The sequence below is a fragment of the Oryctolagus cuniculus genome, chromosome 1 (assembly GCF_051225735.1).
Source record: "Oryctolagus cuniculus isolate XC-2025 breed Fujian yellow rabbit chromosome 1, ASM5122573v1, whole genome shotgun sequence".
NCBI lineage: Eukaryota > Metazoa > Chordata > Mammalia > Lagomorpha > Leporidae > Oryctolagus > Oryctolagus cuniculus.
The window spans coordinates 63,102,482-63,118,180 of NC_142867.1; the positions used below are offsets into that span (position 1 = coordinate 63,102,482).

General features: G+C 54.1%; 1 protein-coding gene across 40 annotated transcripts in view; it reads right to left on the minus strand.

Moving 5' to 3' along the window:
• Positions 1–571: 571 nt before the first annotated feature.
• The window catches only part of PGAP2 (post-GPI attachment to proteins 2), a 28,182-nt gene continuing 13,054 nt past the window's right edge, over positions 572–15,699 (minus strand). For 2 of the 40 annotated variants that reach the window (XM_008264728.5, XM_089329897.1), the window contains 7 exons: positions 14,067–14,087; positions 10,738–10,912; positions 6,174–6,342; positions 2,612–2,864; positions 2,384–2,490; positions 1,727–1,835; positions 572–1,603 (listed from right to left, as the gene is read on the minus strand). In XM_008264728.5, coding sequence (XP_008262950.3) covers positions 1,473–1,603; positions 1,727–1,835; positions 2,384–2,490; positions 2,612–2,864; positions 6,174–6,342; positions 10,738–10,912; positions 14,067–14,087 — 965 coding nt within the window. In that variant the 3' untranslated portion in view covers positions 572–1,472. Of the gene's footprint in view, positions 1,604–1,726; positions 1,853–2,383; positions 2,491–2,611; positions 2,880–6,173; positions 6,434–7,405; positions 7,532–9,629; positions 10,913–13,717; positions 13,854–14,066; positions 14,088–14,172; positions 14,313–14,648; positions 14,764–15,699 lie in introns of those variants that run through there. The other 38 variants (XM_051822986.3, XM_089329871.1, XM_070074614.1 and 35 more) reach the window with 32 other exon arrangements.

The following is a 15,699-nucleotide window of genomic DNA, read 5'->3' on the forward strand; positions in this document are numbered from 1 at the left end:
TGTGCTGGGGATTAGGGGTTGGGCATGGGCTAGGGCTCCCCAGAGACTGGGAACCTTTTGTTTTCTATAAGAGGGGACAGGGGACAATAAGCTTCATTGTGGTCTCCCCCACCCCCCAATTTCCCTAACAAAGCTCTGGGCTCTCAGAGGAGCCAGTCTTGCTCTAGGGTCCATCCCCAGATGCTGCAGTGGACCAGGATGCAAAGCTTGAAGAGACTTCCTGATCTAGGGTTGGAAAGGGAGTGGTTGAAAGCTACCATCCAGAAGGCAAGTGCTCTCACAGTCATGCGTTTGGGAGCTGTCCCCTTGGACTGACCAGCTGAGGTAGAACCCAGGGCATCTGCCTCAGCTAGAGACTGCCAGGTTGTCCCAGCGTCCAGGCCTGGAACTGATGGCTCAGCCCTTCTCACTCACCAAAAGAGAGGCTTAGGTCAGCCCTGGGAGACCTCATGCCTAAACTGGGGGCCACTTGGAATCCTATCCTGCCATTGGCTTATTCCCTCATCCTGAAGCCAACCTTTATTTCAGTTCCTATCTGACAAGGAGATGAACCCAGCAAGCCTAAGCCAGATTGTTGGCCAAAAAAAAAAAATTTATTTTCCTTTGGAATAAAATGTACAATGCAAAGACCTCAGGATCTGGAGCAGTGGGAAGATGGAGGCCAGTGGGTAGCCCATTTTAGGGTAGGGCCCTGAGGACTCTGACCCTTCTACTCCTTACCATTGCAAAGGAGGGAGGTCTTCTACTCCTTACCATTGCAAAGGAGGGAGGGTCTGTAAGCTGGAGATTTCATAGTGGACAGGAAACATGCTATGCTGGCACTTCCTCTGGACAGGTCATCCTTCAGGTACAGACCACCTCCATCGGATGATGTGAGAACCACACCAGCAAGGCCCTTGGACACAGCACACAGTCCTCCCCACCCCCCAGCTCCACACTCCCTCACCACCGTCCCACACCTGGACACACCGAGGCTCAGAAAGGGCAGGGCATGTGCGTGCACATACTAGGGTGCACACCAAGTCAGAGGTGAAGGCAGGCCTGGATGTACATGGTAGATCGTTAGACATGCTAGTCACATGAACCACCCCATGGCAAGAAGTGGTTGTGGGTTACATGTAGCAGCCACTTCTCAGTGGTCCCTGACCTCAGCGGACGCTGGCTACGTAAAGGCCGAGAACCGGATGGTGCTCATGAACCTCAGGACTTTTTTAGCACCAAATAATGGAGCTCTGCTGCCAGCTCGGCTTCCTGCGACCTCACAGGTGAGGACTGTGTTGCTTGAAGGCTTCTGTTCCCAGGCCAGGAGAAGCAGCCAGCAGCACTGGGGTCAGCCTTCTCCTATGCCCTTCTCCCCCCCACCCCCAGCTTTAGCAGGACCCAGAGAGGACACAGTGGGGAGGGGAGGAAGGCCAGAGTGGTATCTTGTTTCTGGGCAGCAGGTTGTCTCTTTCACAGCAAGAGAGAAGGGTTCAGAATCGCTTTTCCTCAGGCTGAGAGGTTATGAGCAGCTCCTTGTTCCCGAAGTCCCACCAGGCTGTCATGTGGAACGCCATGTTGGTTAGGACAACAGTGTATTCCAGGATGGCAAAGATGGTGTACACTGCAGTGAGGACACAAGAGACGGCATGGTGAGCCTCCTGCTACCCTCTCACGAGCACATGATGGCACCGTCCCCACGCCACTGCCCGCTGTCGGTCATTTCCAAACACCTGTGGATCCTCACCTCCAGCCTCACAGTACATGTTATGCCGAAAGTAGACAGCCAGGGCCGAGAAGAAGGAGATGAAGTTGATGATGAAGAGCCGCTGCTTCCAGCTGTAGGACTTGCGGTCCTAGGGGGACGGGCTGTCTGAACACAGCAGCTTGCTGGGCATGAGCGAACAGCCTTTCCACTGAGCCCCAGCTCCCAAGGACTGGGCCTTTCCTCCCTTGGTTCCCACTAGTGATCGTGGAAGGGGACACAGGCAGGGGTAGCAGGAATGACGAGTAGGTTCATATCCCTGCATTCGGGGGACTGACAAGGCCAAGGAGTGGGCACTGCCCCTCCCCCTTCGGGAAGATGGTGTGAGTTTCATGGAGTCACGGCCCAGCCCTGGTACTTCCAGATATGGTGAGGCCACACCCAACAGTATTCCTGACCACTGCAGCCTGGCTATGCTCCACATGCTACCCAGTCTCCCAAACTATCCAAGCACAGTCCCAGATTCTCTCCACTCGACCATCTTCCACTGGTCCCCAGGCCTCCACCCCCACCCAGCACCCCTTGGCCAGGGTTTCCAGCAGAACTCCAGTCCCCACCTGACCATTACCCGCATCCTGGGGGTGGGTGTCCTTGATTTTCGTCTGGGCCACTTGGAGCCCCACTAGGGGTGGACCGTACCTCCTGACTTACTGTGTGCTTCTTGGTTAGCCGCCAGAGAATGCAGGTGAGCAGCATGTGACCGAGGGAGGCAGCGATGAACACAATGAAAGCATTCTCATGCACAGCTGGAGGGAGAAAGGAGGACTGGGAGCGGGCGTCGCGGGGAGTACCCACACCCCTTGGACTGAGTGTGGGAGGGGACCCTCCTCGAACCCGTCCCGACTCCTCCCTCGACCCTGCACCCACTGAAGTCCTCGGAGGAGGAGACGTAGGTGAGTGCAAGCAGCGCGAGGTTCTCCACGACGTTGAGGCCGAAGTTGAGGCGGCAGAGTGGGCGGTAGACGGGACACGGGGAGGCGCAGCTGAGGTAGTGGTTCCAGTAGACGAAGGCCACCAAGAAGCGGGGTGCTGAGTGCAGGCCGATGCAGAAGCGCCACACGTAGCGCTGGGGCACCTCCCCGCCGATGGCCGAGCTCACTGATGGCAGGTAATTGGGCACCTGGAGAGTTGCGACCTGTCTAGGCATCATCTCTGCCAGTCCTGCCCACCTGGAGCCCCTCTTCTCTTCCAGGAAGTCCTCTATCAGGTCTCCCAGGACTCTCCCTGGGAAGACCTCACCCTTCCTGTCCTGGCCCAATGTGTTCAGTTCCCATTCCCTAGCCAGCAGGGGATTTGTCCTGAGGCATAGCAGGACCTCTTCCACCTCCCCACAAATGGGAACCTGCATGTTTGGGCAGGTGAGTAGATGGGTTCAGATGCTTCCTATGCCCATAGCTGATTAGTGCCTCAGATAAGAGCTGGTGGGAGTTACAGGAATCCAGGACCCCAGACTCAGTTTGAGACAAAGGTCGAGTCCCAGAGCATCTGAGCTTCCCTTGGAATAGTGCTGGACTCAGTGCCCAGCTGGGTTCTTCCTCTTTTGCTCCCAGCACCACCTGTTCCTCTGGGAAGGTGTGCCAAGGTGGTAAAGGGTGCTATGAGATCCTCAGGAAGCTGGGCCTAGGAGGGTATCCTTACCTTAGTCATATTTAAGAAAGTAGAGGCTTCTCAACCCTGGCTGCTATAGTCATTTGAGGAGTGAACCTGCAGATGGAAGATCTCTTTCTCTTCCCTTCTCTGTATAACTCTGCCTTTCAAATAAATAAGTAAATCTTTAAAAAAAAGTGGGGCTTCTAACCTGGTGCAGGCTCAGAAAATGACCCTGTTCTTGTGCATCTGCTCCATCCTTCTGTCTCAATGCCTGGAGTTTCTCAATCCTTAAGGACCTGGAGCCTCACAAACACATGGCTGCAAGGACTGGTGTGTCACTTGCCTGAGATGCGAGAGGATGAGAGACAAGTGAACAGGCCCAGGGAACGGAGGAGGAGTTCAAGGACTCCGGCAATGCTTCACAAACTTTTATCATCCTAGAGCTCAGCAGGGACAGGGGTTGTGTGAAAATGCAGAAGGTCTGGAACCTGATAATCTGCAGGCTCAAAAGAGTCCAAGGCTGTGGAAGCTACCAGGCCACGGCCCACACCTTGTGTGGACTTTTCATGAGCTTTAGCAAGGACCAGGGCAGTGTCTGAGCCCAGGGATCCAGCAAGGAATGCTCTTGTTCTGTGGAGAGACCAGTCTTAGAGACAGGGTTCTCAAAGAGTGCTTCCTTTCTTCCAATAAAGATCTGAATGGGCCCTAGACTGCTGGGTAAGTGGGCAGTCCTGGAAGCAGCTCACAGAGCAGGGGTGGACCTGGAGGAGGACCAGCCAGAGGTTCACAGCCTCACGGAGCACTGTTAGAGGAAACTAAGGGCAGGGCTCTTGGAGAGAAGATGCTGCTTTTGAGGCCACAGCTTGCCACACAGCAGCCTGAGCCCAGGCTCTGCTATTCACTCTGAATAGTCAGTGAAGAGGCAGCAGGCAGGCTTTGGAGATGCACACGTGGGTCTGCAAATTAGCTGGATGACCTTTGAGCGAATCCCCTCACCTCTCTGAGCTCCCATTCCTCACTGATAAAAAGGGTATAATATCACCTACCTTGCAGGGCAATAATGAACTCCAAATATAAAGTATGTAAAGTATCTGCAGTGTCTGGCACACAGTAGGTACAATAAATGATGGCTTTTGGAAAACAAACTTCCCTGAAAAGCCTGCAAAGAAGCTGTGAGCCACAGTCATTGAGCACAGAAAGGCCTGCTTAGGGGCCAGCGGCAGGACAGCAGACCCTGGTGAGACCTGCAGGTCTCCTCACTCAATTTTTCTGCCCTGAGCTGGGTGAGTGAGAGCAGTGCCTTCGCTTCCTAGAATATTCATTCTGAAACTTCGTCCCCAGTCTCAGCTACTTTAAAGGGAACAGGATCGACATCTAAAGCTTGAGTGGGAGAACCCAAAGCATTTAAGGGCCCTGATCCCTGACCGATGTTGGGAACAGTATCAGGTGGAGAGGATACTGAGGTGAGGGAGGCCCCCAGTTCTGTCTTCACAAGCTCCTCCCAGATTAGGGGTGAAGACAGCATTCTAAGAGCATGCACACGTACACGTACACACATACACACACCCCTATTTCCAGCACACGAGTCTCCTCACACCAACTGCCAGCCACAAGCATCATCAGGAGCTCTCACAGAACCCCCAAATTTCCCCATGGGCCCAGCTAAAAGCACTGAGAGATGGGAAGATAACCCCTGAGGTAGTAGATCAGAAACTCACATGGCACAAATGGAGGAATCCAGAAAACTCCCTATCAAAGCACCTCAGATTTACCACTGGAGATTCAATCCCTAGACCTCAGACAAAGGTTTCCCCAAATTGCAGATGATTGCGCCATCTAACTGACTGGCCTCCAGCCCTTGCCAACTTGACAAAACCTCCAATTTCTGGCAATCTTACTTGAAGTTCTTCTCTGGACTCTATTCCCTCCCCTCTCTCCTTACAGTTCCCACTTGGTGCTGTCTGCAGTGGCATGAGCCGTGTCTACAGCCTTCTCACTGGGCTCCCTGCTCTTCCCTGACCTTCAAAGTGTTCTCCAGAACGATCTTCTAAAGCACAAATCTGATCATGTCCCTTCGTTGCATACCACTGTCCTCGGGATAAAAATCTCAACTTGTCATCCTGGCCTTCACAGAGGTCCTCTACACGCCCACAGCAGCAAGACCCCGTCTTGCAGGAAGGACACTTCCCCAGCGTCCACGCCGGACTAAGTGCCTCCTCAGAGCCTTTCACCACAACAGGAATCCCCCCACCTGCTGTGCCGTGAAGGTCTGTGACTAAGGACTGTCTCTTGCGGGAATGAGAAGCTAAGAGCACTTCCATATTCAACTCCATGGCCCTGACCCTGGGGACCCAGGAAGGCCTTCCAAGTTTTCAGCTGGCAGAGTCCCGAGTGGGCACATGCTGTGGGGCCTGGGGCTGCGAGTGGGAGAAGCAAAGCTTGAGGATCCCGGAGCAGGGCCAAGGGTCCTCTGAGGTCAGTGGGCCATTCTGGGCAAAAGCACCTGTGACTTCTCCTGGTTCCTGGCCTCCTCTGACCTCCTCAGTCCTGACTGCCTTTCCAACCTAGTCTTTCTGCAGCTTCCTTTGCCCTCTCGTGACCTCTCCTACCCATTCCCAGCCCCCTTCCCTTTCCCCAGCCCTCAGCCCCTCCCTTGCACTTGCACTCTACCCTCTGAGTGTCTCCTAATTTCTCTCTAACTCTGCTTTGCCCTTCCCCCTTCCGCTCACCCCTCTCCCCCCTTGCTGACCCTCTCTCCTCTCTCCTACCCTTCAATTCCACCCTTACCACAATTTCCTGACCTGGCTCTAACCCAGGTGCTGGGGAGCCTGACACTCACCCCACAGTCAGTGGCCACCGTGTACTCAAAGTGGAACACCAGGGACCAGATAATGCAGAAGAAGAAGCCGAACATGGGGAAAGTGATGATCCACCAGAGCACGGCCGAGAAGCGGAGCCGGAACACGGTCCCATCGGGGTCCAAAGGCTGGGAGGTCGCAGAGAACATCCTGTAGGTAGTGGTCCAAGCAGGGCAAGGGACACAACTTGGGGCCTGCTGGGATACCTGGGCTTGGAAAAGTGGAGCCTTTTCCAGTGAATCTGAGGAGGAGGCAGCACAGAATGGGGGAAGGAAGACAGTACAGCAGAGAAACAGCAGAGGGAGAGATGGCACTTGAGCAGCAGGGCCAGGCAGGGTCAGCTTCTAGGAATCCCCTGGGCACGCTGATACTCTAGGTCTACCTCTTGAAGAGCCCAGTGGCCTGGACATGGCAGCTCTGACCACCCACCTCTCTCTGACAACCCTCACAGTCACTCAGGATCAAAGGTATAAAGGTTATTATCATTCCCATTCCACAGAATGGGAGACTGAGGCATGGAAGTAAACCCAGACCAAACAGGAGGACCAAGGCTTTTAACTCGAGGCTTTCTTCAGGTCAAGGACCTGAAAACAATCTAGACAAAGGACCCTTGGCTCAAACTGACCAAAGCCCTCCCACTGACCTTGTCTAACCACATTCCTCCTCCTCACCCAAGTACAACTAGGGACAGTGGGAGTGTCTTAGAACCTGTTTCGGTAGGACCACAGGCTGCCAGCCATCCTGCCCCCGGGCTCTGAATGATCCAAGTCTCAGGCCAGCAGTGTCCTGATCCTAAAATATCAAGGTGCCTGTGGAGGCCCAGACCCTTACTTCCTTCCCCTCTGAGAACTTGTCACCCAATTCAAGGTTTGGGGGATCCCTAGGGACACGGGAACCTTCTCCACTCAGTTTGAGCTAGATCCAGGAAGCCCCTGTCCAGGTCCGACCCAGGCCTAGGGAGCTGGGCTTCTTCCACTCCCTTCTCCCTCTTGGCAGAGGAACTTCCACCTACTGCTACCCACCTTAAGCCCCAAACTGGACTTCCTTCTGGGGCATGGTGGGGGAGACAGAGACGGCTTTCTATTAAAGACCCAGTACCAAATCTCCCCTTGGGGCCCATACTTGCATCCACTAAAAATGCCTCCACTCCCTACCCTAGTCCACTAGTCCAGCGCTGTGCCAGGGGTTGGGGGGCTTACCAAGCAACACTCACATTGGGTGCGGAAGAATCTGGAGCTTGGGTTGAGGACTCCAGCCACACTGAGACTGTTCTCAGACTGGAGGGTCCCACCCCCAGCTCCTCAGAGCCTGCCTTCCGCCCACACAGCCCGGTTCTCCACGCCTGCCCAGGCACAGGGCCTTCCTAGGACCAACAAGGCCATGTCACAAGTCCCAGAACACTCTGCAAAGGTAAGAAGTGATAGTGGCTGAGGTCAGCCCACAGCAGCTTCCTTGCCAGGAGAGGGGGAGGGGTATGGGGATCTTATGGAGGGCTGTGTCCAGGAATACAGACACTTCTCTTGGGAGGGAGAAGGGGAGAGCAGAATGGGATCTGGCCCTTTTTTGTGGAAGCTGGACTGAATATGTCTGTTGGGCCCATTAAAGAACTGGCTAATCCTGTGAAAGCACAATCAATCCAAAAGAGATGTAGACAAGACTTGTATAAAGTATCAGCATGCAGCCTGCATACACAGAGGCCTACCTGCCAGTAGATTAGGGTACAGAACAGAGAAAGGAGTGACTGACCGGGTCAAGTCCAAGGGCACATTCAGGATGGGGAGGAGCCTGGAGACCATGTCCCATGAGGGCTGCAAGAAGGGACTGGAGCTATGCTACTTAGTAACACAGACTCAGGGATCCCTTTCACTGCCTTCTTGTCTCTAGAAGGTTGGCTTGAACCCAGGAAAAGAGAGTTGTTCTATGGCTATCAAAGCAGATCGAGGGGCCCGGCACCATGGCTCACTCGGTTAATCCTCTGCCTGCGGCACCGGCATCCCATATGGGCGCTGGGTTCTAGTCCCAGTTGCTCCTCTTCCAGTCTAGCTCTCTGCTGTGGCCCAGGAGGGCAGTGGAGGATGGCCCAAGTGCTTGGGCCCCTGTACCCGCATGGGAGACCAGGAGGAAGCCCCTGGCTCCTAGCTTTGGATCGGCGCAGTGCCGGCTGTAGCGGCCATTTAGGGGGTGAACCAACTGAAGGAAGACCTTTCTCTCTGTCGCTCTCTGTAACTCTGTCCCAAAAAAAAAAAAAAAAAAAAAAAAAAAAAAAAAAAGCAAGCAGAACCAGAGCAGAGATTCACCAGAAATAAAATATATACTCACTATAAGAAAGAGCCTGCTGGGGCCAGTGTTGTGGCACAGTGGGTTAAACCAGCGCCTCTGTCACTGGCATCCCATATGAACACCAGTTCAAGTCCCAGTGCTCTACTTCCGATTCAACTCCCAGCTAACATGCCTGAGGAGACAGCAGAAGATGGCCCAAGTGCTTGGGTCCCCACCATTCATGTGGGAGACCCAGATGGAGTTCCTAGCTCCTGGTTTTGGCCTGCCTAGCCCCAGCTGTTGCAGCCTTTTGGGGAATGAACCAGTGGATGGAAGATCTCTTTTTTCCGTGTCCCCCTAGCCCCCCGTAACTCTGCCTTTCAAATAAACAAACAAATCTTAAAAAAAAATTTTTTTTAAAGAATTAGCTACCTAGGGAGGAAGGAAGCTCTCCTTTACTGGGGATGTGCAAGCAGAGACAAGTCATCGTTACAGATGTGTTGTACTAGGGCACTTCTTTTATTCCTAGGGATGGCCATTGCTGGGGTGCTCTGGGCAGGATAGTCAGAAAATCTCTATGTATATCCAACGGTAGTCCCAGGGAGTGGAGACAAAACACCCTCAGGTCACTCTTGCTCTTCAGGGACCAGGTACCCCTCCAGATACTTTCCATCCCTTAGTCCCTCACTAGTAGACTGTGAATGGGCAATAGGTATGCCGAGGCTAAAGATCCCAGTAGCCTCCAGGACCAGCTGGTGGAGGTGGTGCATAGCCAAGGGCCTACTCTGCTTAACTCCATATGCTGCAACTACTATAATTTTGTCTGGTCTATGACTACCTCATACCATTCCTTCCTGTTCTCAGGGCTCTGAGCTGTGTGTGTGGCAGGCGGGGGAGGGGTTGGTCCTTTCCATTTTTTTGTTAAACATGGACTTTTCCTGACTCAGATGCAGTGCCTGCCCTCAAGGACACCCTGGTCTGGGGGAGGGGGGTGGGGAAGAGACACACTACATGTGAGATAACCCTGGGAACTGGGCACCCAGAGGAGGGAGTAATTAGGTGTGCTGCAAGGAAGCTAGGGAAAACTTTTTGGAGAAGATACCCAGGTGGGTTTAGCAGGATGAACAGCAGTTGGCCAGGAAAATAAAAACATTTCATGCATTATCTGAGATAAGTACCAGCTCTGAAAAGGGCGATACTCCTCCTGCAGATCACTTGGTCATCCTTTTTCCTGCCAGTCTTCTTTCTTCTGATAGCTCCCAGGCCCAGGTCTACTTCAGATTAGATGCCCACAGCTCAGGGCCCATGTTTACCCAGAACAAATCAGGAGGGGAAGCTTCAAGTCATATGAACAAAAGAGGTGGGCACACAACATCTATTCCCTGCCAGAACCCACTGCTAGTCCAAGCCGTCTCTCAAAGGCCCTCGCAGGCAGCAGGGGCCTTCAGCACTCTCTCTAAGGCTAGCCAGAGGGTCCACACCCAGACCCTAGTCTCTGCTTCACCTGCAGCCCGAGGCCCCACCTTCCAGTCTGACCATCTCTTCCTCCTCCTCCTGCCCCTCACTTTTCACACTCCCCAAACCATAACCCATCTTTCTACACCAGCCCTGGAAAGCAGCAGGACAGGAATCACCAACCTCATTTTAGAGGCCTAGTCTCTGCGTCTCAGGTATAGTCACTGAATGAACCAGGAGTACAACAGAGGTCAACACAGATACTACTCAGTTTATGCTGATATCGTACAGAGAAACAACTCTCACACCTTTCTTCCTAGCCCAGAACCCCTGTCTCTGTCCAAGGGGTGCCTGGCCTTGGACAGAATCCAGAGGGCACAGGACCCACTGCAGAACACACAGATACACACATTTCTCTCACACACACACACACTTCACTCAAAGCCATTGTATACTCATGTCCCTCAATTACATACACACACATATAGGCCCACATTCCCGCAGAGATAGGCACAAGCCCACAGTGTCACTCTTAGTCCTGCCCTGTTCCCTCCCCACCTCCCACCCTTAAAACTGAATCTGCCCTTCTAAGACGTAGGGTTGGGTTCTGGATTTGGGGGGGCTGTCCAACTTCAGCGACCCATTCCTTAGAACCGTCTTGAAGGGCAGAGGGAGACTAATCTATAAGATCTCGATCTGCAGGCATCCCCCGGCAGCCCAGAATGTCTGAAGGACCCCACTAGACAGCTGGCTAATCCTTTTAAGAGAGAATCAGGACTCCCAAAAGATCCAACGGGCCTGAATATGAGGTATCAGTGCCCCAAGCCCTACCCCACAGTGTGTGGCCGTTGTCTCCTTGAAGTGGAAGAGCAGGGACCAGAGGATGCAGAAGAGGAAGGCGACAAGTGGACAGCAGACCGTGACCAGGGCCACCAGTGTGAAGCGGAGCCGGACCAAGGTCCCATCCCGGTCCAGCGGCAGTGGGACCTGGTACATCTTGTCAGACCTGGGGATGGAGTGGCATGCTGTCAGAGCCCCAGGCAGCAGGGCTGGGACTCAGTGGGGGGAGTCAGCCCTGTGCTCAGACCTAAATGCAGCTGTGCTGTGGGCTGACGAGTCTGGGAGAGAAGCCACCTAAAGGTAGGGAAGACTGACTCAGAATCCCAAAACACTCAGCCTCAACTTCAGAGGGAAGGCAATGACCCAGAGCCATGCCAGTGTGGAGTTAAATAGACTAGAGACCTCCTCACGCTCTCCCAGATTTGACAGGCCTAGGGCTGGGGAGCTACTTTCATAAGTCTCTCTCTGTTTCAAGAACCAACACTAGGGACTGGCATTGTGGCGCAGTGAGTTAAGCCACCAGCTTGCCATATAACTTCAGTTCAAGTCCTGGCTATTGTACCTCTGATCGAGCTCCCTGCTAGTGCACCTGGGAAGGAAGTGCTTGGGCTCCTGCTACCTATGTGGGAGACCAGGCTAAAGCTCCCAACTCCTGGCTTCAGCCTGGACCGGCCCCAGCCACTGTGGCCACTTGGGAAGTGAACCAGCAAATGGAAGATCTTTCTCTGTCACTCTCTCCCTCTAACTCTGCTTTTCAAATACATAAATAAATCTTAAAATAAAAAAAAAAAAGAATGAAAGAAAAGAACCAACCCTAAAACCAACTAGTAGACGAACGGCCCATCTCCTCCCCCAGGCCTCTGGGCCTCAAGGCCCAGCCCCCAGGCTTCAGGGCCTCTCTGCAGCTCTCATTGCATCACCCCCCAGCCCAGTGCCCTCCTGCACCTTCGGTCCCTTCCCAGGCTCTGAGTGCTCTGCCTGTCTGCACCGCAATCCATGGCAGCAGGGACTCCCTGGAAGCTGACAGAACTCCCGGCCCCGTTTGTGAACGCCTACTGCCTCACGTGCTCTCAGGGTGAAAGACTTTGCAGAATCAGGTCTGGCTCTCACTAGCCCGGGCTTGCTGTTTGCTGGAGGGAGCTGCATGGTCAGCTTCTGGAGGCTTCCCAGTGCCTAGGGGGCCTGTCCACGCCCGGCCTGAGGACCATGACTTCTCTCCCAGGCAAGAGTGCCCAAGGTCAGGAACTATAACAGTTAAGTATATAGCAATAATCCTAGCTCGGACCCCTCAGCATATAGAAGGAGCAGCTGAGGCAGGAACCTGCAAGTAGCCACAGAGCAAACAGGTGGCAGAGCCAGCAGCAGGGAGATGTGGGGCCCATGAAGACTCACTCTCTACAATCTGGCCTTCTCTGACCCCTTCTTCTCTGGGTCAGCGTTCTGAACAGAAGGGTCAGATTGTGGGAGGGAGAAGGGCTACCTGTCCACAGGAAGAAAAGGAAAAGCCAAATCCTACAGCAATAAGCCCGGCAGCTTTGTGCCCATTGTAGAGACACAGAACCCCAGCGGCGAGAGAAAAGGGTCATTTCTCAAAGCCATGTGCTCAGGCTGAGCGAAGCCAGCCCTGGAATTTAGGCTTCCTGTTGCCAAGATAGGGCTGGCTCCAGATAAAGAACCCGCCCTTCTGGGTGCACAGGCCTTGCCAAAACAAGTCCGGACTCTTCCTGGCCCCACCCACAGGACTCTCCCCTTTAGTCCCACCCTCGGGAAGAGAACCCTGACCTCGGCAAGGCCAGCCTCCTAGCATTCCAGAACAAGCTAGGTGGGTAGGTCTCTGTGCCAGGCTGGTCAGGCAGCTCCAGTTGTTCAAGTTCCTCTCCCTTTTTAGGGTTGGGACCTCCCCAAGGAAGCTGGTGACCCTCACAGATCAAACACCTTCTCTGGATCACCCCTAAATAGATCACAAATCTGGGGGGCGTGGGGGTTCTCCACGTGGAACACCTTCCATGCCCAGCTCTAACCCAGACTCTGCAGGAGCCAGCAGCACTGCTCACTCCCCACCCTCCCCAAGCTTTCCACAAGTCAGCTGCTCAGGCTCCCGGAAGGAGCACAGACCCTGCCCAAGGAAAGGGGGTGGTGGGGTGGTTTAAGGGATAGTCCATACCACTTCTTGGAGGAATGTCTGGCTTCCCTTTTAGCTGTGTGACCTTGGGCAAGTCACCTAACCACTCTGGGCATTTCTGCAGCAGGGCAACTTACAGATCATGTGGTCTGGACTACTGGCCCCTCCAACTTGGTCATTCTCCACCCCTCAGGACTGGGAGCTCACTACCTGAAGGGCAGCTGCTCAGCCCTCAAACAGCTCTTCCCCCTCATGGGTACTACCCGGCCTGAAACTGCTTTCCTAGGGGTATCTCAATCTCCTGCAAGGCCCCTAACAGAGCTTCTCCGCCTCCAGTGAGAACCTACACTCATTGCGTGCCTGCTCAGCACCGTATCTTCTATAATTCTCTGACGTAGGTTCTTTAGCCTGTATGGTTCCATTTTACAGAAGAGGAGACTGAGGCTTAGGAACGTTAGAAACACGCACTCAAGGTCACAGGCTAACAACTGACACGGCTGGGATTTGAAACAAGTCTCTGGGGTCCCGAGGCTTCCCCCTGCCCCCACGCCTCCACTGGCTGCACCAGGGAGGAGTATCGATCAGGTGGCCCTTGGGTGAGTAAAGACTGGCGGGCCCAACCCTTGCACTCAGCCCCGTGTTGGGGAGGAGAGGAAAGGGGGAGTCAACTCAGCCAAGTCCTGACAGCAGCGGTTTCCGGGACGCGGAGTGGGAGGGAGCAGGGCAGGCACCGGACCCCCAGAGCTGGACCGGCCCCGCGGTGGCAGGACCTCGTGGCCGAGCTCCACCCACCCCCCCCCCCCGCGAGTGGTGCGGCCGGGCGGTCCGGCACCGCCACCCCATACTCACCCAGGCAGCGGTGGTTAGCAGGCCGCGCCGGCGCAGGCCGGGATCCGGGGGAACCCGGGAGACCCGGGGGCAGCCAGGACCCGGCCGGGGGCGAGCGGCGGGGGGGCGGGCCGGAGCGGGAGCTGCGGGGGCGGCGCCGGCGCGCTCGGGGCGGAACTTAGGGAGGAAACTACGCGCGGATTCTCTGTAGCTCCACCCCTTTTCTGGGGACCCCGACCCTCGACTTTCCCCCTTAATCGGACGTTGTCTCAAGCCCAACCTCTCCAGCCCTGATCTTCCCCACTAATGCCGGCTGCGAGAGAGCGGCCGGAAGCGCCCCGGACACCTGGGTTTGAATGAGCCATCTTACCTCGCAGCTGCGTCCCATCACCTGTTGAGAGAACATAAAATTAATTCAGCAGGGCCCCCATTCTTCTCACTCCCTGTGCCACCCTCTTCCCCCTCTCCATTCTAACCGAATTATCCAGCCTTGCCCTTCGGAAACATTAATTCGGTTCCGTTCTAGCCTCGGCGCCCTTCTTCCAAAACCTGCTCCATTGAACCAACTGGGAGCATTTCAGCAAGGGCACGAGCACCTTACAGGTGAGGAGATGTGGTGGGTGAGAGAAGGCCTAGAACGTGTAGGGCAGTGCTGTTCGCACTTTTGGTCAGGAGAGGGCGCCCCATCCAGGCCGGCACAGGCAAAGAATCTTCCTTTCCCCCCTCACCCTGTCCCCACTCACCCCAGCCTTAGATCGGTCCCTGCAATGAAAGGGTTGATCCCTAATGAGCTCCCAGGGTTCCCTCCCCACCATGACCCTCACTGGCAAATAAAGGAACTTGAAGGAGACCCCTGGCTTCCTTTCCAATCATCCCACCCCAACAGGGAAGGAAAATGAGGAGACCAATAATCTCACTTGCAGGCACATTGAGGAGTTGTCAGAGCACTTACCGCGGGTGGAGAACTTGAGCTAGACGTGGTTACCACCACATTTCCCCATTTAAATCCTCACGGTAATAATCGACACATTCTGAGCACCCATTATTTCCCAGGCACTTTTTGATTAAGTCATCTCATTAAACCTCATTAAAACAAAACAAAACAAAAACCCTTTGAGGTAGGTGCAGCGTTGTGGTATAGTTAGTGAAACCACTGCCTGGGACCTCCACATCCCATATTGGAGCTCCTAGGATGGAGTCCTGCTTCTGCTTTGGATCCAGATTCCTGCTTGTGTGTACCATGGAAGGCAGCAGATCATGGCTCAAGTACTTGGGTCCCTGCCACCCACGTGGGAGACCTGGATGGAGTTCCTGGCTCCTTGCTTCGGCTTGGTCCTGCCCTCGTTATTGCAGACATTTGGGGAGTAAACTAGCAGATGGAAGATCTCACTCTCTCTCTCGTTCTGCTTTTCAAATAAATAAACTTGAAAAGAAAAACCTTAAGATACTGTTAATATCCCCATTTTACCAATGAAAGACAGAGATGGTTAAGTTACCTACTCACACAGCTAATAAACGTCAGAGCCAGTATTTGAATCTGGCAACTTAATCACTATATACCATTAATCCCAAGAGGTAGCTACAATTGTCACTTTATAGAGTGGAAAATAGAGGCTCAAATTTGGTGAATAATTTGCCAGGACTCTTTTTTCATGCATTCACTCAGCCTAGTGCCCTCTCGTCAGGCACTGGGCCGAGCAAAGGTGGGGGACCCAGTGATGTCTCAGACTCACTCAGGGCTCCAAGCCTGGAGGAAAGGTGTCTTATTCTGCAAACCACCTTTCCCGACTTCGAATTCTCCACCTCTTCTCCACCCCATCCCCACACCCACCCTGTCCTTTAAGGTCCCAGGACAAATAAAACTTTAATGAAGCTTTACCAAAGGAACCACCTCCATCTAATTGGGCATGTACAATTAGGTTTTCTGCCATGGGGTTTTGTGTCTCTTTATCTAGCTCCAACACAGGGTGCCTGCTCCTGGCTTGTTCTCTATCTTGACTCCT